The sequence below is a fragment of the Bubalus bubalis genome, chromosome 14 (genome assembly GCF_019923935.1).
Source record: "Bubalus bubalis isolate 160015118507 breed Murrah chromosome 14, NDDB_SH_1, whole genome shotgun sequence".
Lineage (NCBI taxonomy): Eukaryota > Metazoa > Chordata > Mammalia > Artiodactyla > Bovidae > Bubalus > Bubalus bubalis.
This window is the reverse complement of record NC_059170.1, coordinates 16,775,318-16,799,793: the sequence shown is the minus strand read 5'-3', so window position 1 is coordinate 16,799,793 and position 24,476 is coordinate 16,775,318. Positions and strand designations below refer to the sequence as shown.

Sequence of the window (24,476 nt, the reverse complement as noted above, 5' to 3'; positions counted from 1 at the left end):
CTTCCCAGAGGGGCCCCTCCCTTTGTGTCTGAGGGGCAAATACTGCAAAGCCAGCTTGGATGGCCTGTCTTCCATGACACCTCCCAGTTTCCTTTCAGTTCACGTTCTGAGCTGGCACTTATACCTCTAAGGTATCATCATCACCCAACAACAAGCTCCTACAGAGCACTGCCCAGGGGCCAGGCTCTGAGTCGAGGATTTTATTCTCACCAGGCTCTAATTCTCACCATTCTCTCAGGGAGGTATGATTTTTATGCCCATTCTGTTAAATCTTGGAGCAATGAACAGACTTGCCAAGGCAGCAGGGTCAGAAGTCAAACCCAGGCTGTACGTCCAGAGGCCATGCTCTTAACTGCTGCTCCCAACCTTCTTCCAATCCAGAATTTATCGCTGCCTCCTCATGATGACTGTCTTGTTTAGCTCTCCTCTGGGCTTGGCTCTTAGGAGACAGAATGTATGCCTTTTTGTCTTGGGGTTTGGCACATAAAAAGCCTTGAAAAATGCTTGTTGGACGGAATTGAAGTTTTCAACCTGCAGATTCTGAATTCTGTGGTGTAACCTGGTGTAACTGATCATGTAATTCATCATGGGATGTCGGCTGCCTCCGGTTTGAATTCTATGGTTGCCCTCTATTTGGTGCCTTTGGGCCCATGCCTAGGTGGCTGTCATCCTAACTGAGAGGAAGGTACGTGCCACAGCCCTGTCCAAGGTGCTGAAGATGCAGCCAGGACCGCCATCTCTCCATAGAGACAAGGCTGCCAGCCTGACAGAGCCACAGTAGAGGCTAGGGCAGAGGGCAATGTGCAATGCCCAAGAGCACTAAGGCAGCCAGGGAAGCCTCTGAGCCTCCACCTTCTTCTTTTAGGGCTCTGAGGGACTCAGATGAGCTGGGGCACTGATGGGGGGGATGGTCTTTCTCCATGCACACAGGAGCTGTGCGGTGGTTGCCTGTACAGTACACAACCCATCCTGTGAAGGGATCTTTGCCAAGATCCCTTTCCTTAGTTGGCTGAAGCAATACCTCCTCTTCCCAAGCCTGGTTACCCTGGAGAAATGCAAAGCACATGAGAGGAAGCCCAGATGATGTTATACTCCTATCACCAAAATGTGAGTAGAATAACAGACTCACAAATGCCTTATATTTTAATAATAATTTTTTGAGTGAGTGAAGAAGTTACACATATGATTATGTAATATGGGTTTAAAATGTGAAGATATGAAGGGTGCAATGTGAAAAGATTTCTCATCACTGATCCTGCTATTCTTCCTAGAAGGCTGCCACTTGGGTATTCTTTAAGAGGAATTCCACACATAAAGTATCTCTGTCCCCCATAAATACTAGCATTGCTCTGCTTGCCTTTTTCTTTAATAATAAATCTTGGTGATGTACACAGAGAACTAGCTCTTTTTTAAGTCTATTTGGCACAACAGTATGACACTTATTTAGCCAAGACCCTCTGCATGGACCTTGAGGTCATTTCCAAACTTTTATTAATGCAAATGTTGCTTCAATGAACACTGTGTTCACCATCTTTGCATGCTGTGCTGTGCTTAGTTGCTCAGTCATATCTGACTCTTTGTGACCCCATGGACTGTAGCCCGCTAGGCTCCTCTGTCCATGGGGATTCTCCAGGCAAGAATACTGGAGTGGGTTGCCATGCCCTCCTCCAGGGGATCATCCCAGATCAGGGATTAAACCCTGGTCTCCCCCATTGCAGATGGATTCTTTACCATATGAGCCACCAGGGAAGCCCATGAATACTGAAGTGGGTAGCCAATTCCTTCTCCAGGGGATTTTCCCAGCTCAGGAATTGAACTGGGGTCTCCTGCATTGCAGGCAGATTCTTTACCAGCTGAGCTACCAGGGAAGCCCTCATCTTTGCATATGGACAAGGAAATCCCTAAAAGCAGGATTGCTGAGTCAAAGAGTATGTGCATTTAAAAGTCTCATATCCATTGTTGTTTCATTCATTTTGTTATACAGATGGACCATAGTTCATTTAACCAATCCCTCCCTCCCTCCCTCCCCAACCCCTCCTTCTGCTTTCTTTTTAATTCCGTATTTTCTTTTAGGAAATAGTTAACATTTCATGACATTTGATGTACCATTGTTCAGTATAGCTCACTAGAACTTCTGGTGGGGCTTTTTGGGGGGTAGGGTGAGGGGGTCTTTCAGCCTCCTCTGGGTGGATTTGAAGTCCTGTGATTAGGTTGTTTCCTATCTTTCGCTCCCAGTCTCTTGGGGTATTAATTTAAAGCATTAAGCAAAATGCCTGGTGCATGCTGGGCGTTCAGTATTGTGGGTTTCTGCAAAGCAGGAGCAACCTTGCAGTGATGCCTGAGCAGGTACCCTTTGTGCACATGCATCAGTATTAAATTCTTAGAGGCAGAATTGCTGGTCAGAAGGTGTGTACACTGAAACTTATGAGATACGGTCAAGTTGACCTCCAGAGAGCTTACTCCAATATACATATTATATATATATATATGTTCCCCTAGAAAAGGGACTGGCTACGCATTCCAGTGTTCTTGCCTGGAGAATTCCATGGATAGAGGAGTGTGTGTGTATGTGTGTATATATATATATGTATATATATATATACACACATACATACAAATATTGGCTATGCTGCACAGCATGCAAGATCAGCATGTGGGATCTTAGTTCCCCAACCGGGGATCAAACCCATGCTCTCTGCAGTGGAAGCAAGGAGTCTTACTAACTGGACTCTCAGGGAAACCCCAAGCTCGTGCCAACGTACATGCCTGTTTCCCCCACATACTTGCCAACACGTTATTATCAAGTCCTTCACCATTTAGGAGGTGGAGCAATTTTGGAGACTGGTTCAAATCTTTCATCTAGCAGACAGGGAACTGAGGCCCTGGGGAGGAGGAGGGTCTGCCCAAGGTCACCTGTAAACTGTGGCATGGTTAGATTCCCATTTCTGGCCTCTCTGGCTTCTTCTCGGGGGCTGGGCAGTGTCCCGCGTGGAACGTGTGAGAGCACGAGGTGGGGTTTGTGAGGTAAGAAAGGATGTGAAAGTGGGGCGGAGGGGAAACGGGGTGTACGAAGGTCTGTGTCCATGGCACACCTCTGCCCTGGGGAACGTAACAGGTTTTAGTTCTTGTATATTTTTTGTTGGCTGTGCCATCCGGCACATGGGATCTTAGTCCCCTGACCAGGGATTGAACCCACGCCCCTCTGCAATGGAAGGCAGATTTTAGACACAGGACCACCAGGGAATTCCCGTGTTTTATTTCTTGAAGAAACTTCTGACTCATCTCCGTTACTCCTTCCTGCTCCACCTCCCCCGCCCCCGCCATCTTTTCCCTTGGAAACGGCCTCAGAGATTCCGGAAGGTGCTTCCTTACTTCTGAGCGGCCTGTGTGGGAGGAAGCTGAGGACGTGAGGGTACTGACTGAGAGAGCAGGTTGAGACCCGGGAGCTGTGGTGCGAAAAGAATGGAGAATTACCCAAGGGGGGAAACAGAAGCGGGTGCTGGAGGCAGCTGGTCATCAGCGCCTTTTAACCCTTTCCTGCCGCACAGGCGGGCAGCCCAGAGAGATGATCATAAACGGCTGGTGCTGATGGCTCTGAAGGGAGGTGGGCACCGCTCCCTCTGAGCCCTTGGCAGACAGGCTTTGTACTCTGGGTGCAAGTGTCGGAAAAAAAGGGAGAACAGCTCCTCATCTCGGAGAGGATTCCTCAGGGAAATCAGGCTGCTTTTCAAGCATAATTTGGAAAGCCACTGCCGCCTCCAAACTTCTGTGGGGAAGGGGCTGGGGGGTGGGGAGAGGAAGGCCATTTATAAAGCAATCAGCGCTTCCATAGAGGCAGCCATCACTCAGAGTTATTTTCTGAAATTTGGCCTCTCTTCATTACTCTGGAGGCGAGGCAACAGGGGCAACTCTGCTTCCAATCAAGGCCGACACAGAGGCTGGGGTGAGTCACACAAAGGGAGAGGAGCCCTGCCTTGCTCATCGCAGCCGGAGCTGCTTTTGGAAAATCACTCCCTGGGCTTCTGAACAAGGAGGGAGCCTCATCAGAGGTTCCATTCATCTCACTTCTTACTCTTAAACTTTAAAGCACATATTTATGTGCCTCGAGTTGCTCATGAACCACGGCGTGTCAAACAGTTTGGGGTTGATGGAAGAGGTACATTTTCTCGTCCTGGGACTTTCAGAAACACAATTTCATTGCCAGGCTCTCTCCTTTCCAATTTCTCCTGCACGCTGCCACGAGATGACTATTCCTAAAATGCTGCTTTCAGCGCATTACTCACCCATTCAAAAACCCTCCAAGGCCTCCCCTCTTGACCTTTTAAGGCTGGGATCCCCAGGTTGACAAGTCAAGGCCCTTCGTACATGTGGCCTCGGACACCAAAACCTCCTCACACACCCCTTCTCTAGACAGCCAAGCCACCCTTGTCACCTGTCACAGACACAGCCTGTCGACTTGGCCCCTCTCCACCCCGCATCTCTTTTCCTGGTAATGGAAATGCAGCACTTCCTTTTAGGGGAAACCAGCCCAGTTCCCTCTCCATATAGTTTGGTGAGCTGACCTGACACCTGCCTCCAGGCCTGCCTGTGAAAATGTAGATCAGGGCAAACTAAGGTCCCTGGGCAAAAAAGAAAAAGAAAAAAAGGCCCCTGTCCTATTTTGAGGGGCTCCTGAGCTAAGAATAGTGCTTACATGTGAAAAGGTTGTAAAAAATATCAAGGAAGAAGATGCCATAGAGCTGTGGTCCTCAGCCATGGAAGACAATTTTCCCATAGACCAAAGAGGAGGGAGTGGTTTGGGGATGATTCAAACGAATTGCATTTATTGTGCACTTTATTTCTATTATTATTCCATCAGCTCCACCTCAGATCATCAGGGATTAGATCCCAGAGGTTGGGAACCCCTGTCCTAGAGAACCTGCCTGCAAAGCCTAAAATATTTGCCAGCTGGCCCTTTACAGAGAAAGTTTGTGGATACCTGCTTGGATGCACAGTGCTTGGTTTGGAGCGTGGCGACAGACGGGCTGAGCTGAGAACTGGATCTGTCGGAAGGACGGGCACACTCTCCCAGGTTTGTTGAACCTATGTCTGGAGCTAGCGGTGGCCACCTCAGGCACTTAACAGAGAAGGCTGCCTGAGAAAGAAGGCCACACTAGGGGAAGCGGAATCAAAAGGCAGAGGCTGGCTGTGGAGCTGAAGCCAGCTAGGCCCATTGGTCATTCGAGCCCAGACATTTCTTTGTTGCTGAAGCCAGTTTGAGTTGGGTCTCCTGCCAGCTGCAAGGGAAGGAGTTATGATGAGTACAGATATTGGCAGGTATGCCCGATGCCTTTGGGCATGTTATTACCTTGTCTGGAATGCCCTTTATCCTCTCTGCCTGTCTGCTTATCTTTTAGGATCTTATCTCCTCCTCTGCTGCGGTGCCCTGTAGTTCCTGGATAGTTCATTCAGAGACATAACCATCTACTTGCTCAGCTCTAAGTGTCTTGGAGGAGTAGTGTTGCATCCCTAACAAAGCCACGAGCAGTGGGGTTGGGAGATGGGGGAAGGACAGTGTGTTGTCCTGGGAGCCAGGCACTTACTTACTCACCAGAGACACTACAGCATTTACTCCTCCTGAAGCAGCCACCAAAAGAGGCAGTGGCAGCAGCTCCATTTTACTTACTTAAATTATTTATTTATTTGACTGCATCAGGTTTTCATTGCAGCACGTGGGATATTCATTGAGGTAAGCAGGCTTCTTTAGCTGTGGTGCGTGGGCTTAGTTGCCCCTTGGCATGTGGGATCTTAGTTCCCTGACCACGGATGGAACCCACTCCCCCTGCATTGGAAGGTGGACTCTTAACCACTGGACCACCAGGGCAGTCCCAGCAGCTCCAGTTTAGAGATGGGAATATGAAGTAAAGTGACCCAATGAGGTCATGCCATTATGAAGAGGCAGAGTCAGAAATCAACCCCAGCTCTGATGAACTCCACATTCACGTTCTTTCCAGAGTATGGTGCCCCCCCACCCCCCCGCCCCAACCGAGGGTCACATCTAACTCTTCTCAGGATCCCCTGGGTCCAGCTTTACACATCCCTGAATCCTCCATTTCCTGCAGATCAGAGCTCAAACATCTCAACCCCAACTGCAGGGCCTTTCAGCATCTGCCTATTCATTCCTCCCCTACCCCTGACTCCAGCCACACAGTCACTCAGGGTACTCAGGATACACCCTGAATGAGAGGAGAAACCATTGCTGCACCAGAAATTTTAACAGGGGGAAACGATCGCTTTGCGAAGCGGACGTTAACAAGGACTAGATTGAGTCAGCAGGACAGGTTCAAAATTAAAGTTGCCTGAATATAATAATAACCGGAGAGGCACTCTAATTAGTTTTTTTTTTTTTTTTTTTAATCAAGTTCAACAATCTGCCTGCAGGAATCTGAAAGTGACTCGGGATATCTTAACTCTTTGAGGAAGCGGTGGGTTTTCGGAACATCACGGAAATTCTCACGTGCAGGTTATCCCCTAGAGGGCTTCCCCAGAGCATGAGCTTTCTAATATCATGGTACAGGGTGGGTGTGCATGTACCCCGACTCCTTGGCACACCATCTTGGCCTGCCATACCCTGGCACCTGGTGAAGAAAGGCAGGCTGCTTTAATCTCTCTGGGAGCCAGGTCATGCTCGACAAGTCACGCCACCTCTCTGACCTGTTTTTTCTCATTTGTCAGGACCTAGAGATTGAATTAGTCTATCACTCTGTGTCCCCAGCAGAATCGGGAACAATGCTCTGTGAATCCTTTGACAATCCCCTCAATTAGAGGGCATTTCCTCCCTTTCCCCAAAGGAAATCACTCCAGAATTTTCAAACTGGAAGAGAGTTAAGTGATTATCTCTCTCTTTTCAGGGCTGCTTAACTTGGAGTCCCTGTGGGGTCACAGGTGAGGTATCTGAAATTGGACACAGAATTTTTCGAGGTCAGCTGAGCGGACCCAGCGGAGGTGGAGCCTGCCGTGACTGCAGGCTCAGAGGATGCTGTACCCTCCAGGGAGTGACAGGAGGAGGATTGTTTTCAGGGGGTGATTGCTAGCGGAGTCTAGAATCGTCCAAGTTTAAGAGTTCTCCCTCTGGCCCATTCCATCCACTTTCCAGGTGGGAGAACTGAGGCCCAAAGTTGTTGGCGGGGGCTGGGGGGTGGGGGGTGGGGGCCGATGACTCAATGACAGAGCCAGACCAGAAGCCAGCTGGGCCTCTGCTGCCCTTGCACGGAGGCTCTGCAAGGCAAGGAGTGGGACCTCTCTGGAATGGGCTGGGGACCCTTGCTCCACGAGGTCCCCATGCCAGCCGTCTTCTGGTTGTTTTTTATTTTTAGAGCTTGGGGATTATCTATGTCACTGGAGGAGTTATCTAGCTAGTGCCTCACCATGCATCTGCTGAGAAAGCATTCATCATTCCTGCACATGTGTCCTTCAGCACCTGTGTGTATGTGTGTGTGCGGCTGTATACCTGAATTTACATAATCTGTGGGTTTTAAGTCTCCCAGCTACGAAAATCAAGTGTTTATCCTGCCTTTTCCACACAAACTCTCTCAAGGTTACCGCATGGTTGATGAAGGGATGCAAGGCTCTAGCTACAAGCCAGCTGGCACGGTGGGGTGGGAAGAGCACTGCTCTGCGGTCTGTAATGAATGACTAGGTCCAGGCGCGACCCACCAGTGGCTGCCAACATCACAAGAAGAGATCAGACATCATACACCTCCTGATGGAAGTGAGTGATACCACCCACAGAGGAGTGCTGCCAAAAAATAAAAACAAAAAAGCCCTGATCTCTTGTTTTGCATTTATAGGAAATACAGGTGACAAGAGGAGCCTATGCAATGACCCCCAAGGGGATGTAATCAATAAATTCAGACTGTGGGAAGTGCTGTAGAATAAATGACCTGTTTCCTTAACAAAAAACTTCCCAGGAAAAGAAAAGAGAGGTGGAGAATCTATAAATTAAGAGAGATTTATTAAGGGACATATCGACAATGGCAATGTATACACCTTATTTGCATCCTGATTCAAACACACTGGGAAAATCTGAACACTGACTGAATATAATATTAAAGGACCATTGTTAAAAATTTTTTAATGCTATTCTGTGGGTTAGTTGCTCAGTCGTGTCCAAGTCTTTACAACCCCATGGACTGCTGCCCCCCAGGCTCCTCTGTCCATGGAATTCTCCAGGCAAGACTACTGGAGTGGGTAGCCATTCCCTTCTCCAGGGCATCTTCCCAACTCAGGGATCGAGCCGGGGTCTCCTGCATTGCAGACAGATTCTTTATCATCTGAGCCACCAGGGAAGCCCAATGTATTCTGGTTGTCCATTAAAAAAAAAAAAAAAAAAACAGTTTGGATATGACATCTGGGATTAACGCAGGGGCTGAGTGGGAGCATGGAGGTAACTGGGAAGGGGAGGGATGAAGCAGGGCTGGCCAAGTCCTGACTGGTGCAACTGCGTCATGGCCACGTGGCCGTCAGTAGACCATTATCCATGGTAGACAGTTGAAAAATACTTAAAAGGCATCCAAACAACTATCAGGAGAGTTTGCCTCTAGAGAGGGAAGCTAGATGTCTGGTGAATGAGGATGGGGAGAATGACTTCTCAGTGTTTTGTACCACTTGGATTTTATACCATGAGTCTGTTATCCCTTTACAAACATAAACTAATTTTTAAAAAGTCACCCAATTTAAATAACAAACTTCAAAGTGAGGTCTTGATCATACTTTTCATTCAAGAAGTGCCTTTATTTCATTTCCTTCCAAAGAACAGGGGAGGTTCCATCTCCTTATTTGAGGAGAAGGAGGTGTGTGAGTTGGTGCTGCCGGCCAGTGACGGGAAAACTCGTGGATGGGTGTCGCTCCACCCTGAGCACTCACAGGACACACACGATGCACAGGCCTCTGCCCCACATGTCCCTAAACTCTCGGGTATGGGTGTGTGTGTGGGGTGGCCTGTGAGGCAGCTGGGGCCGCAGAGGTGGTGAGCTAAGGAGTTAAGCCCTTAGAGCTGCCAGACAATGTCATTTGAAAACACCAGGTATGAAATATAAATAACAGTCGGCTGCTTTCCTTCAATCCAATTTCTGAGCAGTTGTGTGATCGATCAATTTATAAATCGATCGGCTGTCTAATCCACCTTGGCAGTCTTCTCCGCTGCCACCGCCGCCGCCCTCGCCAGGGTGGGGTCGGCCCCACGACCTCGTCCTCCTCGGCAGGGGAGGGAAGGGACCTCCTCTGGCGTCCACCTGCCTGCCCGGGGAGGGGAGGGGTGTCACTGCAGCTCCGGGAGCAGGCGGAGCACGTTGGCTGAGTAGGGGTTCTGCTGCCTGGTGGCCCCCCGCAGCTGCACAGGGTGGAGGCTGGGGTGGGGAGGCGTGAACTCCTCCGGGCAGTAAAGTTCGTTCAGGAGGAACCAGGTAGAGTCCGGGTCGACCTTCATCAGGTGGAGGAAAACGCTGTGGAGAGATGGAAAAGGAGTGTGGGGGCATGGGGGGGTGGGGGACGGCTGCTGGGCTCCCTGCACCCCCAGAGGCTCTGTACTGGGCTATTTGTGAAAACAACTGATAACCATATCACTTCAAAGAGCAGAACAAAACCCGCTTTAGTTCTGAAGACCATTATGATGGTCACAAAGTCTAACAGAAAGAGAGGTAAAGAGTTTCATTTCCGTTGACAGAGAAAGAAGGAAAGTAATTAGTCTTGAGTGGAACCATATTGACATCAAACAAGCTCTTGGCAAAGAAAGTAGTTAAATTCTTGGCTACAAAGCAGTTTTTAGAAGGAAGGAAATGGATAGGGCCCACCTCCATTACATGGTCCTCTCCGCTCATGGGACCAGTCGGGGGCAGGGACTCCCCTGTCCTGCTTGGGGAGCCTGGGCAACCCTCAACTCGTGGGCCTCAGGTCCTTATCTTTTCCCTCTGGCAAGCTGATGAACTCAGTAGTCGAGGCCTCTGAGAGCCATGGCATTTCGGTGGTCTGGATTCACCCACAAAGAGATCTGATCCAGTTGTTCTCCCGTGGCAGGATCGGCTAAGCCCTGCCCTGAGACCTTTAGCAGATGCCAAGTACTGGTCACGAACATACAACACAAACACAGCAGAAGGGCCCGGGCTACCCATTACCAGACACCCACCACAGGTGAGGTTCTTTATCTTGGTCTGAATTGTGGGGTCACAACCCTTGCCTCTTATCTGCTCACATTTCATTTCTAAACAATGCCCAGGGCCATGGCACTGGGCAACCCAGGTGTAAACTTCTTACGCTCGGCTGACTCAGTGATGTAGAGTCTGGCTTTTCAGTCTTAGGAAGGGTGAGGCCCTTCCCTAGCTGGGTGGCTCTCTTGCAGCCATCATGCCCATCTCAGCACCTGAACCACCTGCACAGAGAGGGCGGCCTTCCCGACCCCCATGCCTAGGTGCTTGCCCCAACTTTTCCTTCTCAGGACACTCTTTCCGCCTATTGACTGACCATCTCCCTTCCTTATAGCACAAGCCCCTGAGGACAGGGATGCCTGTTTGGTTCACTGATGTATCTTGGGTGTTTGGTGTCCACACGGTAAGCACTCAACTAACATTTGATTGAACAGGTTTCATGTTTAATAAGGAAGGGACTTATCACGCTGCCCACTAATGACTTCAGATGGCATCCCTCGCTGAAATAGTTGTTCAATCGCTAACTCATGTCTGACTCTTTGCAACCCCGTGGACTGCAGCACGCCAGGGCTCCCTGTCCCTCACCATCTCCCATAGTTTGTCCAAGTTCATGTTCATTGCATTGGTGATGTCATCCAGTTGTCTCATCCTCTGATGCCCTGTTCTCCTTCTCTGCCCTCAATCTTTTTCAGCACTGGGGTCTTTTACAATCAGTTGGCTGTTTGCATCAGGTGACCAAAATATTAGAGCTGAAATAGCGATATTCTGTAAAATGACCTAAAGAAGAGGTGAATGGCTCACCACTAAGGAAGGATCCACGAATGTCACTAACGGTAGTCACGTTACCACAGACGTCACTAGCTGCGTGACTTATCTTCATCTCAGGTTCCTCCTTTCTGAAAACGGGAGATACACTTCACCCAGGGCTCTGCTGGGGTTTAATTGGGAAAACGCAGATCCGGCCCTACACAGGGCTGCCTGCATGGGGTCCCTGTCTACCAGCTAACAGTGGACAGAATCTGTCTGATGGATCACGTTTGATTCTTGATGACCATTCTGAGAAGCCTCTCCCCTACTACTGCATGTCGGATAGGAACTTAAACAGTTGTGGCGTGCCTGCTCAGTCATGTCCAAAACGGTTGCTAACTGGTGCTAAATTCTGGCTTTTAATTTTGTTAATCTGAAAAGCCTGTGCCCTTGGGGGACGGGATTCAGGTTTTACTTCAGTGGGCCAGTTGTGCTTCCTTCCTTGGGTATAACAGGTGTGGGCTCAGGTGGCCAGGGAGGCAGGTGGAGGGGGCACTCTGATTTTCTGACCTGTCTAGTGCCTGAAGTTTTCTTTACTCAGGATAATCTTGAGTTTATAACCTCAGCGGTGGCTCCTGGAGAAGTGATTAGAATATTCTAATGCATTGTTTCCACTTCACCGCAGAAAGGAGATGGGGCCTGCGTAGGAGACAATTTTTGTTTAAAAACAAAAATATCTTTGATAATTAGAGTGGCGAGGGAAGTGATGAAAAAATGCACCAAAACTGGGAAGCAGATTTCTATTTACACGTGACACAGCTGACAGTTTTCCCTGGTGCCAAAGGCTGTTAGAATGTAAATGATTTCATTTGATTTTTTTTTTTTCTCCTCCTTCAAGAACTGGAACAATTCTTCAAGCGATAGCATGGGTGCACACTCTCAACTTCAAGGAGTATTTTGATCTGGGCGACACCCAGCCAAGTGGTGCTGCAGCCCAGTTCAGTCATCCCTCTGTTCTGCAAAGCTGAAGTTCATTTTCGGCATCCCTTTTTAACTTGCTAAATTCGGGTGTTATACTCGTTGGCAGGAAAGGAAAAGGAAGGAAACCACTCTCTCTGCCCTTCGAGAACCCTAAGTAAGACACTAACAGGGAAGCAAAGGAAAAATCACGTGCAAAGTTCATCTTCTTCTAGAAGCCAGGGCCAAACTCTTGGAAGAATTATTTTGGGTCTCATTCCTGAGCTCCTAAAGTGATAGAATCCCCAGAATGGCAGGTTGGCAATGCTGGTTTCTTCTCTCTGCATCTGGAAGCAAATTATTTTGCCTCTGTGAACCTGTTTTCCTTTTTCTCCAAAGGAAAATAATCACACTGGCCCCACCCTCCTCACAGGTTTGTTCGGAGGCTCTAAGGAGATGAGGTGCAGGAAAACACTTTGAAGTGTAGGATGAAAACAACTGTTCCTTCCAGAAAGAGTGTGTGTGTCTCAGGAATAATTATCACTACCAACCCCGGCAGGACTGCCACACCATGGAAAATTCTCAGATGCTCTGAAAAGGGCAGAACATTTGTCTTTTGCTTCAGTCATAATTTCCTTCATATTGACTTGGTAGGGGTCCCAATTCTCAGCCACTGGGGTTGTAATCTTGCCCATTATTTTCAGGAAGAAATGAATGCACTGTTCTTTGCCCTCCATGTGCCTGAGGTCGCGAGCAATTACTGCGCCGTGCAACTGTGCCAGGTGCCTGGTAGGCAGAGCTGTGCTCTTTGCTTGGCAAAAGACATGCGACCTGCTGAACTCTAAACACTGACAAATTCTGAACCCAAACCCTCGCTCACTCTGAGGCCCTGGGAGCTGAGCCTGAGACCCAGAAGGTGTTGTCTGACTACTCAGAGGCCCAGCTTTGCTCCAACCTCTAGGATCACCCTGTCCCAGGCCGGGTTCCTGGCCTTTTTGGGGAGAGGGGCACCCAGACAGGGAAAGGCAGAAAGCCAAAGACCCTGAAAGCATCCTTCTGCATAATCGAAACATGAAAGACAAAGAGGAGACCTCTGCTTTGAATTGATTGGAGTAACTGCCTGGAAAATGTTCCCAATACATCTTGAGACATGGCCGGGATGGCTGGTGAACACGCCAAATGGCCAACTCCATCTTTTTTCAAGCCCAAAGAAAAATACTTTGAAAATAAATATATATGTACACCATTTAACTCCTGCACAAAAATTTCTTTCTCTTACCCCCAGGCCCAAATCGGTGGCTCCAGGGAGCACAGTTATCAAGAGATTATCTGGTCCCCAGAGTTCTGGGAGGCACTCAGCTGGGCCTCCTGCCTCTGAGTGTCCTGAGGCGAGTGATTATCTCTCAATAACCTGTAGGGCCGTGTAGCTTAAATGATAACTTGACTTTAAAAAATTTAGAACTCGCCGTTAGGCAGTTTCTAAGCAACCTCTGTTTCCATGGCAAAGAAGCCTGGTGTTTATACTGATTTTTCACTTAAAATGCGGTTTTATTGAATTTCACTTCATGCAGGCAGCCATTTCCCTGCACTTCAGCCCTATCTACAGTTGACGGGTATCAGTAAGTACCTAATAAACTCCAGACACCAAACCAACAGAAGCAACTCATTCCTTTACGATCAATATCAGGTGCTCTGAGTGACAAAGCCGGGGGTGAGGGCGCCTGGGGGGCTGGGAAATGTGCTGCTGGAATCTGATTGGCTGGGTCTGGTCCCATCTCTGTGTGGTTCACCAAATGTTTACTGGCGCCTGGTCCAGCGCAGGGAGCTGTGTCAGGTGTGTGTGGGACACAAAGATGGGTGGACAAAGGCTCTGGCCTCAGGGCTCCCTGTCTGGTGGGGGAGGACAGACGGACCACAGACACCCACAGCGTGACATGAAGAGGGCCAGGCTCAGGTCACGGCTGGGCCGGAGCCGGGGAAGGACTCCTGAGGTGGGGACCCGGCAAGTCTTTCCTGGACATCAGTGAGATTGGTTCTAAGCCCCTTCCAGCTCCAACATGCCCCAGCAGTTCTCAAATCTGGGGGCTGAGTCCTGGGCCTGTCCATCCCAAGTGGGGCAGAACCAAAAAGACACCCTTCTGCTGAAGACACGAATATTATGGAGTGCGTCCTCACCATCTCGTGCTAGACCACGCTGGCTTCAAGGGGAATTCTAGAAAACCGCTGGCCAATCGAGGCTCGGCAAAGCTAAATAAACCGTAACTGAAATTCAGTGCTCCCAGTTCTCCTGGGTGACAGGCTATTCTTTCTCTGTCAATTACTTGCTTGAGGGATCTGCTGCTCCTTGTCTCCTTCTGGATTTATAAAATGCTCTCATGAGCTGTCTGCATAAATGCCAGTGGTAAAGAACTTGTGGCTCTGGAAGGTTTATTTATTTATTTATTTGGAGCACTGAAAGAAGTTACTCAGGGCGTCTCCTTAGGGACACGACACAGGCTGTCTCAATGTGGCTGCAAGTAAACGCAACTGGAGGATAAACTCACTTGTTGGAAAGCAGGCATACTGCAAAGTGATTTTGGCTTCCCTGTGGTTCCCTTTCTGGCAGAACAGCCGCCACGCTCTTCTCTTCTCGGGCCACCTCCTCTCCCATGATTCTGTACCTGCTGACGCTACAAATGAGGCTGTGTGTTTCCTTTTAAATAAACGGATGCTAGGGGTATCCACGTGTTGGAGTCAGCAAAGCAGTGGGGCGATGCTTCCATACTCGGTAATTTACTCTAATGGGTCTCGCTTCATTGGTTAACCAGTATTTCAAGCCTGTCCTTTCTTGCTATTCAGTTTAGCTATCTTCCCCTGCACAGAGGCCGTTTTTTTGTTTCTAAATGTTGGAAATGGAGGATTATGACTTGGAGCAACGATTTACTCTCCAAATAAATCCCACCAATTGCCTTTGCAGCTATACATACTCGTTCGACTTAACTATATTTACCTGTTCACAGCCATTCATCTATCGATCGCCAACCCGCACATTCACGCAGAGCCCGGTATTAAAAACATTTTTAAATGCAACCAGGATAGGAATTAAAACCATAAACACTAGTGGAAGCTTACGATGCTAATGCAGTCCCTAAAGTACCACAAGACAAAGTATCATAGTTGCAGTGGAATGACTCTACGGCTTTGTGCATATTTAAAAAGATATGGCACTGAGAGGCCCAATCTGTTACCGACAATTCAAAAATAAGCCAGAGCCGAGAAGGGTTTAAGTCCCACTGGGGCCGGATTTAAAAGCAGTCCTTCCCATCTGGCCAGCTCTCCCGGCTCCAGGCCCCACTGATAGCCCAGATCCCATGATGGCAACGCTGCTGGGCATGGATCTCAAAGTGGCCCTGGCTGTCTGTACTTCCCGGCTGCATGCCGAGTTTCCTGGCCCTCCCTGGAAGATTCACGCCCTTGCAGAAAAAGACATTTTCCTGGTAGCCTACCTGTTTTGCACCCCCTTCCCTGCCACCCTCGAACTCTTTTCCTGAAACCCACGCTTGGGCACCAAGCCAGCAGCCTCCACTGATGGAGCTGTAAGAAACAGCTCTAGGAAATGTTTCTGTATTTACTGCAAGGATGTTAGGAGTCATCAGTCACACAGGTACCTAGTGTTCTTTTCAGATGACCCAGGGGGTGCATCTTCTCAGGGCTCAGTACCAAGGGAGTTCCAGAGGGCTGCCTTCTAAAAGCTTTCTGTTCTGACTTGAGTGATGACTGGAAGTCGCACAGCAGGCGTGTCTCCCTCTCTGCCTCCTGTGTTAGGAAGCCCAGAGCCTGCTGCAGGCTCATCTCTAGCACAGGTGAAGAGCTCCAAGTCTGTGTTTTACAAATGAACCTCAGCCCTGGCTTCCACTTTGTTTCCCCTCTTCTTATTTTTCCTTTAAAAAATGTCTTCAGTTCTTATTTACCTTGTTGCATACACTTCAGTTTGTAAGATACTCAAGGTCTTTTTTGGAATAAGGAGGAAGTTTAAATAATGATAATGAATACTACTGATTGACTTTTTACTTTGGGCTGACATTTTGTGCTACAGACTAATATACATGACTTTGCTAAATCTTTGTAATAATTTTATCACACAGAAAAAAAAGATATGCTTATTCTAGTCTTGTAGATGAGGAAACTGAGACTTCCAGAAGGAAATTAATTTGCCCAAGGTGATACCACTGCTAAGCAGTCATGTGAGGCCAACTCTACCGTGGTCTTCACCTTTGAACTCTCAGCACAGTATCTGGCGAATAAGAGACTCTAAAGCATCTTTTGAATAAATAAATATATAATAAGACAATTGAGGCCATGTCCCTGGCTACTTCACTTGGCACTGAGATTGTCAACATTCATTCCTGCTTCTTAGGTGTTCAAGACAGACCTCATGCCCTGCAAAGGGATGAAATGACCACTCTGTAGTCGGCCAAGGTTTCTGATATCTGAAATCCACTTGGTGCAGGCTGTCCAGCTACCAGGCTCGATCTCCCGTCATGAGCATCATAGTTCCCGACCCATATGGCACATATGAGTGTGCATGCAGGCCCCACACTGGGCTTTTCCACTGGGTGGTAGAATGGATGACCCTGGCAGATTATCAGTCATGTGACAACACCGAGAAAGCAGGGGAAGGATTGGTAGCATTTGATTTAATTGGTGGCACAGAGGTCCCTGCCTTCTGATCTGAAACCCAGCAACCCACTTCGTTTGTAATTTGCATGGCAGATGTCTCTTATCTCTGACACCAGGAAATCATGCCTATATCCACACAGTGAACAGCTTCAGATCTGAGTGCATTTTTAGAACAATGAGACTTGAAAAGCAGCAGTGCCTGCCAAAAGATGGATAATAGGAAAGCTAACTACTGGGTCTGGATTTGCCCACTATTAATCAAATATCAAAAAGGAAAATATTAGAAGTGCCCTCATTTCCATGCTGGGTGTAGTCTGAGGGGGAAACAGCTCGGCAGCCCAAGCTCAAACACATTGCCCACACCATTTAAGGGGGTGAGCTGCTAATTTCAAGCTCAGCTGAACTAACGGATCACCTCTGTGGCTGCTGATCCATTCAAATATAATAAGCCCACATGTGGGTAAAGAGGAGTTGGGGCTCTGACGGGGATGAAATGAACAAGCCTCTGCCAGTCTGAGTTCGTCCAGGGTTTGAGGCAGTGGCTGCATCTTTGATGGGCTGAGATCCTACTGCTAGAAAGAATGCGGGGAAGTCAGTCAGTAAATGAACATTCAAACTTGGTCCTGGCTGCTCGAGCAAAAGTGGTAAGGGAAAGGTTTAACAACTAACATGAAAAAGATCTTTCAGGGACTTCCCTGGAGGTACAGTGGTTACGATTCTGCACTTCCACTGCAGTGGGCACAGGTTCAGTCCCTAGTTCAGGAACCAAGATCCTGCATGCTTCGAGGTGCAGTCAAGATAAATAAATAAAATAAAAAATACCTTAAAAAAGATCCTTCTGAGGTGAATACCCCGTTTCAGATTTCAGTCAAGATGAAGCAGGCTTCCAAGAAAAATACCATGCCCAAGGGTATACATGTATGTGTAACAAATACACAACATATCATATATTTGGCAAATTATATATCTCCCCACATGGATGATTCCCTGGTGTCTCAGATGGTAAAGAGTCTGCCTATAACACAGGAGACCTTGGTTTGATCCCTGGGTCAGGAAGATCCCCTGGAGAAGGCAATGGCTACCCACTCCAGTATTCTTGCCTGGAGAATTCCATTGACAGAGGAGCCTGGTGGGCTACAGTCTATGGGATCACAGAAGAGTCAGACATGATTGAGCGACTAACGCTTTCCACACAGGTGTGCACATACAAACAAATGTAACTCCAGAATGGGAGCACCATGAGGGCACAGGCCTTCTCTCTCCTGCTCCCCTCTAGTTTTCATGCCTGGAACAGTGCCAGGCATGGAGTAGCTACTCAGTCAATCAGCAGCATGAATGATTGCTGAGTAGAGTCTTACACACTAATGCTAAGCATCGGTGTGACATGTCGGGAGGAAGCTGTTATCACCAAATCCGGTTTACAGGGAAAGGAGATGAGGGGCGAGGAAACGAAGCCACCCGCTCAAGGTCGCAGAGCTAGGAAGATGTGAACCTGGGTTTGCCTGCGTTCGGGACTGCAGCCCTGGGCCTGTCTACACAATGTCCAGGAGAAGGAGATGGGGAGGCTCTCTCCCTTTCCCACCACACGCATCAAGAACCACAGCATCCCACACCTGCCCAACCAGGAGGTGTACCAGCTGGTCACTAACTGCTGGCACCCTGCACCCCCGCCTGGCACCTCAGGGTGACAGGTGGAGTTAGGACTGTGGGGGTGGAAACCGGGCGGCCTGAAAGCACTGTCCCTCCCTTGCTGGGCATGGACTTCCAAGTTTGAAAAAACAGATATTGCCCAGTTCTAGTTCTGTTTAGCCTGAGGGTGGGAGACTGACTGGATGATGTATGCAAAAGACAGGGAACCTCAGAGGCTGCTCGGAGAGAGGCCTGAGGAGTGTGGTTTTAATGGAGCTGAATTGAACCAGGTTGAGAGCAGGTACTGAATGGAAGGAAAAACACAGGAATTTGGGGGAATGCGTGCTCATCTCAGATTCCTTTCATGTAGGAGAAGGAAAAGCTCCGTGGCCAGAAAGGCACAGAACCGTGGAGGCCCACTGCATGCCAGGAGGTGCCTCAAAGGCCACTGGGGCCACTGGGGAATTGATGTCAGTTAAGTTCTCCAAGGCTGAGATGGGGGCGTGGCTGACAGAACGTGTTATTTTGTACTCCAGTGCTTATTCTCAGGGACTGGGCCTTATTTATAGCTCCTGACATGCTGACCCCTCCTCCCACACCCCAAACATGGTTTTCTCATTTGTTATCCACTGAAATCACTTAACTAGGTGAACTCTGGGAGAGTTGGTATTTTTTCTTGCACAGCCAGTTAACAGTGACACCTGGTGGTAACAAACAGCAAGATTATACCCCTACTTCTACCGCCCACCCCCATGCCCCCCATCCCGCCCCCTCCCCCCAACCAAGCTGCAAGATTTATGTTCCTCCTTACAAGGCACATTCGCTAGATAAAAGCATTAAACTGGAATGGCATCTCCGTTCTTAGCATTTATGGCCTTGGTTATATCAACCACCCCCTGATCAATTTCCATTTCTAGAGTTTACAGCCGGGATGTAAAAGCCTGCCACAAAGGCTATATTTAATATGACAAATTAAAAAAGCAAACACAGGCTTGGTCATTCTTTGGAGCCAGGAGGAGCAAACAGGAGGAAGGAAAAATCCAACCATGAATACACGCAAAGGGGAACTCGCCTGGAGCTGCTGAGTCTGCCTCCATCCCCACATGAGGCAGGCCGCCCTGCCGAGGTCTCACCGAACCCCCACCTGCCAGACCTACAGACACAGCTGCTCCTCCATCTCCTTTCTGCGTTGGGGTGGGGGTGGGCTCAGAGCAGCCACCTGCCCTCCCAGGTGTCCTCACCAGCCCCGCCACAGCCCAGCCAGTCACCTGCCCGGTGCCTGCCGGGAAGTCACTGCTCTGGAGGGAGCTGGGGCGTCTCTGAATGGCTCTAGTCTGTACTAGTTCTCTTGAATACGGAGCTGAGGGTGGAGTTTTTGTAACCCTCTGGTTACAGAACTCCCCTGTGGGCGCTGGCAAAGAACACACCACCTTTTCTTCTCCCCCAAGTGGGTAGGGGTGTCACTGACAGTTGTTGGGGGGGAACACTGAGGGGCAGGAGTGGAAGCAGGGGGCTGGGGTGAGGCTTCTGCAGGGGATCGTAAAGAGATGAGGGTGCCTGGCCTGGCAGCTTGGAGGTAAGGAGAAGCAGACAGTGTTAAGAGAGATATCGCAAGTTAGATAGACAGGCCTCACTTCTGGAACGGATGCGGCGTGTGAAGGAAAGAGGAGAATTAAGGACAAACAACCGGATGGATGTGCGGCCATTTGCTGAGCTGGGGCCTGTGTCTTACTCAGGGGACCTCGTTCGTTAGTCCCTGGAGGTCTGACTGCTTTCATACTCGCTGGCCCCCCCTTCTCCCTGTCTTTGCTCTGCAATCAGACTCACAAAGGGACCAGGTTGCCTATTGTCTCACGCTTCTTCTCCCATTTAGAGAGCTTATTAATTTCTGAATCAAGATGCCAAATCAGCTCCGGATCAAGGACAACACAGGTATTTTTCTCCCCTGACTTCAAAATAAGTTTGCAGATGATGCGTTCATGAAGCAATCAACCTTGTACTTCCTCCCCGCCTGGCCCGCCCGGCAGAAGGAGGTCATCTGACTCAACCCTGAGTGGAATGCAGTGGAGCAAACAAAAGGCACCGTGATCAGGCTGGCAGCAACCTCCTCCTTCCCCACCTGCCTCCTCCCGAGGCACCTGGAATTCCAGCTCAAGAGTCAGCAAGGTCCAGTTTGGGTTTGATTGCTTTCAGTGGCAAAAAAAAAAAAAAAAAGAAAATTAGAAATGAAAAGATAATGAATTGTGAATATTAGCCTGTTTGATGGGTCTGAATTTGAAGGACAGCTATGGGGAGGGTGGAGGAAAAGTAGAATGAGATGGGAGATGAGAAAAACCAGACCTTTCAGACTCTCAATCGTAGCAGACACCCAGAAGAATCTGCTTCCAGATGGATCCGTCATGTTCGTGAGTTTTACTTTAAATCAGAGCACAATTAGCTTCAGGGACTCTGCCTGGGGGAGGACGATTTTCATCTTTAAGGAACGAGAATGTCTGGGGACAAGAAGCTGGTTGAGATGCGCCCCTGTGCTCGAGAAACCATGACTGATTCTGGGCCTAGAGGATGTGACAGGAAAGGGACAGAAAGAAAAAAGGAGACTGGGAAAATCAAGAGCAGAAAACTGCAAAGGATAATAAATCAATTCGAAGAGATATTTCCATCACTCCCAGAGAGTGCAAGGCTTATAAGGGAGCAAGTGGGCTTTCCTCACTCACAGACAGAGAGCAGCCTTCCAGCCCTTCAGGGAGCGAGGTGACGTCGAGCCCACCAAGGAAGATTAGGGGCACATTTCCAGAAACTGATGGAGTGGGAGGGGCTGTTTCTTTGCCTGGGGAGGTGGAACTGTAAGGCCCAGGGCAGAAGGCAGTGCCAGGCAGACTGGCCAGCTTTCGCCAGAAGGCAGTGCCAGGCAGACCGGCTAGCTTTCGCCTCCACTGCAGACGTCCAAGGATGGCAGTTCCAGGGCGCAGGCTAGAATGAGGGCTCAGGAGAGGGGGGTCAGGGTGCACTGTGGGTCTCAAGTCAGGGGAAGGCTGCTGTGCTCAGTTTTAGCTTCTGCTGAATATTCCTTAGGACTCTCGGAACCAGACATAGGTTCTTCTGTTAGAGGCGGTAGAGCTATTCTTCAATAAGCAAATCTTTTAGAAATGAGAATCACATAATTTCAGAGTTGAAAAGGCCCTTTAAATCATTAGTCTAGGGGTTTTGAACGATTCTTGGTTCACAGACTCCTATTATATATCAGATGAATGATGTAGACTCCATCTAAAAAAAGACATGTACGTGTCTGCTTGCACACACACACACACAGTGCTGCATATGATTTGTGAGGGTCTGTGGCACCTGAAGACCATTAAGACATTCTGTGGAGCCAAGGTTTGGTAGATCAATAACCCAATGCTTTTGCTTGGCGAGTGGGGGAGCTGAGAGAGAGGTGCCAGGGTCACCAGGGAGGAGAGCCAGAAGCCAATCACCCTCTGCCTGCTCCCCTCCAGGACACTGTCTTTATGCTTCTGGCCCCTTTGGAACTGTTGCTGACGCTGCAGCAGAGGAAAAGGTTACTTTCAAAGAGAAAGGCGTCTAGTCAAAATGCCATCTCTGGATGTTGGCACAGTTAAAGAACCCATCTTAACCTAGCGAGGAGAGAGAGAAGAGAAAGGAGCAGAGATGCCTCCACTCTGCTCACCATTAGCAAATCATCCATAATTTAGGACAAACGTAAAAGAGATGCAGGTGATCAAGCAGACGTACCTCCTGGCCGCCTCTTGTAATTTCACGGGCTGTTTGGCACTGAGGTAAATCAAGCAGGCATCCGCCACTTTATTCAGGTCACCCTCACCTGCAGAGAGGAAAAACAAAACAAGCGTTGGCCCTCAGACTTCATCAGGGACGAGCAGTAACCCACTGCTGTTGCATGAAACTGGAACAGCTCGGCAAGATGCATGGGCTCTATACTCCATCTCCAAGTCAAAAAACACAGCAAGGTAAATGGATAAATGAGGCCGAAGTGAGATGGAAGGATGTGCACAGGAAGGGAGATGAGGGGAGCAGGGCCAAGTAAAGAGGGCAACAGAGCGGGTGAGACGGAGAGGATGGGGTGTGGGTCCAGGCGAGACGGGCTGGTACCTACCGAGGTCCAGTCTCTCACAGAGGGGGCCCAGGCCCTGTAAGACGGCCAGCTGCAACTTGAAGGCCAGTGTGTGGGAGTAAACTGGTCCAGCTCTGGCACTGACGGGAGCCTGGCTGACTAAAGAGCCAGCCAGCTTTGGCAAGACATCTTTGCAGAACCGGCTCCTTAGAAAATCGCCACACTTGCCTCCCAGGGTACGCAAAACCTGCGGAAACAGTCCCTAATCCGGTGACTGAACATCGCTAAGGCAGCAAGAGCGTTTAAGAGAATGTTTGGTAATTCAATTTCATCTCAGTCTCTGCTTGAAAAAAAAAAAATAGAATTATTGCTGTTAATTCCTTGCCCACGGTTTGTGATTCTGACAGTTATGAATTTGGAGGTGTCTGTTCCCGAGGCATGGCTGCTTCTATCCATAAATACAGATTACGTGGAGAATAATTCAAAGGAATCTTGGGTTGGATGAATAATATAGTTAATACCTGGATTTTCCTCCCTTTTTTGTTAAAAAAAAAAAAAAAAGAGCTTAAAGCAGTTCACATAGATCATCTCTCGAATCTTCCTAACAGCCCTTGAAGGAAAGACTTGTGCTTTTTAACTCTAGCTGGCTGAACACACACACACAGGCCCGGGAGCCCAGGCCCAGCTCAGCTGCTGCCATGTGCAGGCGTCGGGAGGGCAGTGACTGGCCGAGGTCCTTGGCTGGGTCTGGGCAGGGACCCTGGTGGGCAGAGCTGAGTCAGAGTTCCTTCTGTTCCGTGGCACAATCTCTTATGTACGTCATCCTCATTCCAACTTTCACAACAGGCAGTCTCTTTGCATGTCTCGTTTTAAACTTTCTCTAGCAGAACATATTGAAACGTTTTGCCCCACTGCACAGGACTGAGTGTACAGGATAATAAGAATTTCTTTAAAAATTGGTAAGCAAGGCATATCCAGCACAGAGAGCATTTGCTGACTTTGTAGAGAACGAGGCACTTATTTCAGCGCCCTCAGCTGGACTGCACAAGGCCCGATGGAGCTCAAGGGTCACCAATGGGTCTGGCAGTGGGAAAGCAGCCTCAGTTACCGTGCATACACCTTTATATTTTTTTCCACACTTGCTGTCATTTCAGATAACCTATTAATTTTCTTAAAGGAAACAGCACAGCTGAGTACAATTTGAGCAAGTTCTCCTTCCTCCTCCCTTCCCCTGCTTCTCTTCTCCCCTCCTTCTCTCCCACCCCGCCCCACCACCAACACATCTGTGTGTCACCTTGCGCATTTTGCTTTTGAAAATACATTAACAATCTTGTACGTTATCAATGTAAGCTTGCATTTTGGTCCAGTATATGTTGAAGAATTTTACAGAAACACAATATACTTCTGCCAAGTATATCAGTTGCATCCCTGGCTTCATTTTATATCCCTACACATCTTTTTTTCTTTGCCTTATCTTGCTCACCCACTTCTAATTTATGTTAGCTTGCCATGGTAAATGTATCTCTGTAAGCTGCCTTAAAGTGCTTTTTAGAACAAGGAAGGATATAAATAAATAAGCCAAAATATGTGTGCTAACATAAGCCAAACTAACACAGGGAGAATAATACCATGCATACACAGAGGGCTTTCATCTTTTCGAAGCATTTCATCAAATAATCCCATTTTATCCTTGACAACAACTATGAGAAAGGTGGGCCGGGTGGCCATAAGCTTTGTCCAGAGCTGCTCAGCTGGATAGAGGATGCCCACTGCTAGACTGCAGACCCTTGGCCTCTTCACCTTGACTCTCTGTGCCGTGCACAGAGGTGGGCATGAACTCACAGATTCAGGTTCTATCACTTACTATCTGGGTCTTTACTGCTGCGTGAGGGCTTTGTCTAGCTGTGGTGAGCGGGGTCTCTCTCTAGTTGTGGTGTGTGGGCTCCTCACTGTGGTGGCTTCTCCTGTTGTGCAGCGTGGGCCCCAGACTGTGGGTTTAGTAGTGGCGGCGCAAGGGCTTAGCTGCCCTGAGGTATGTGGGATCTTCCGGGACCAGGAATTGAACCTGTGTCTCCTGTATTGGCAGGCGGATTCTTTTTTTTTTTTTGGCAGGCGGATTCTTAACCACTGGACCACCAGGGAAGTCCCTAGCTGTGTGATCTTGAGAAAGTTCCTTAATATCTCTGGGCTTGTTTCCTGCTCTGTCAAAGATGGGG

At 48.8% G+C, this 24,476-nt stretch overlaps 1 protein-coding gene and 1 long non-coding RNA gene across 6 annotated transcripts in view; one reads left to right on the top strand and one right to left on the bottom strand.

Moving 5' to 3' along the window:
• Positions 1-3,304: 3,304 nt before the first annotated feature.
• On the top strand, positions 3,305-8,108 carry LOC112578715. 2 transcript variants are annotated; one of them, XR_003103035.2, is made up of 6 exons: positions 3,305-3,431; positions 4,859-5,071; positions 6,402-6,464; positions 6,891-6,924; positions 7,577-7,750; positions 7,830-8,108. It is a non-coding gene; the product is annotated as an uncharacterized LOC112578715 (long non-coding RNA). The 2 variants fall into 2 exon arrangements; XR_006544385.1 differs by having other exon boundaries at positions 7,356-7,750.
• A 640-nt stretch (positions 8,109-8,748) lies between these two features.
• Positions 8,749-24,476, bottom strand: part of TTI1 (TELO2 interacting protein 1) — a 41,827-nt gene continuing 26,099 nt past the window's right edge. For 2 of the 4 annotated variants that reach the window (XM_006051741.4, XM_044927658.2), the window contains 3 exons: positions 22,303-22,507; positions 21,924-22,011; positions 8,749-9,482 (listed from right to left, as the gene is read on the bottom strand). In XM_006051741.4, the coding sequence (XP_006051803.4) occupies positions 9,299-9,482; positions 21,924-22,011; positions 22,303-22,507 (477 nt within the window). In that variant the 3' untranslated portion in view covers positions 8,749-9,298. Of the gene's footprint in view, positions 9,483-11,970; positions 12,233-19,107; positions 20,360-21,923; positions 22,012-22,302; positions 22,508-24,476 lie in introns of those variants that run through there. The other 2 variants (XM_044927659.2, XM_044927660.2) reach the window with 2 other exon arrangements.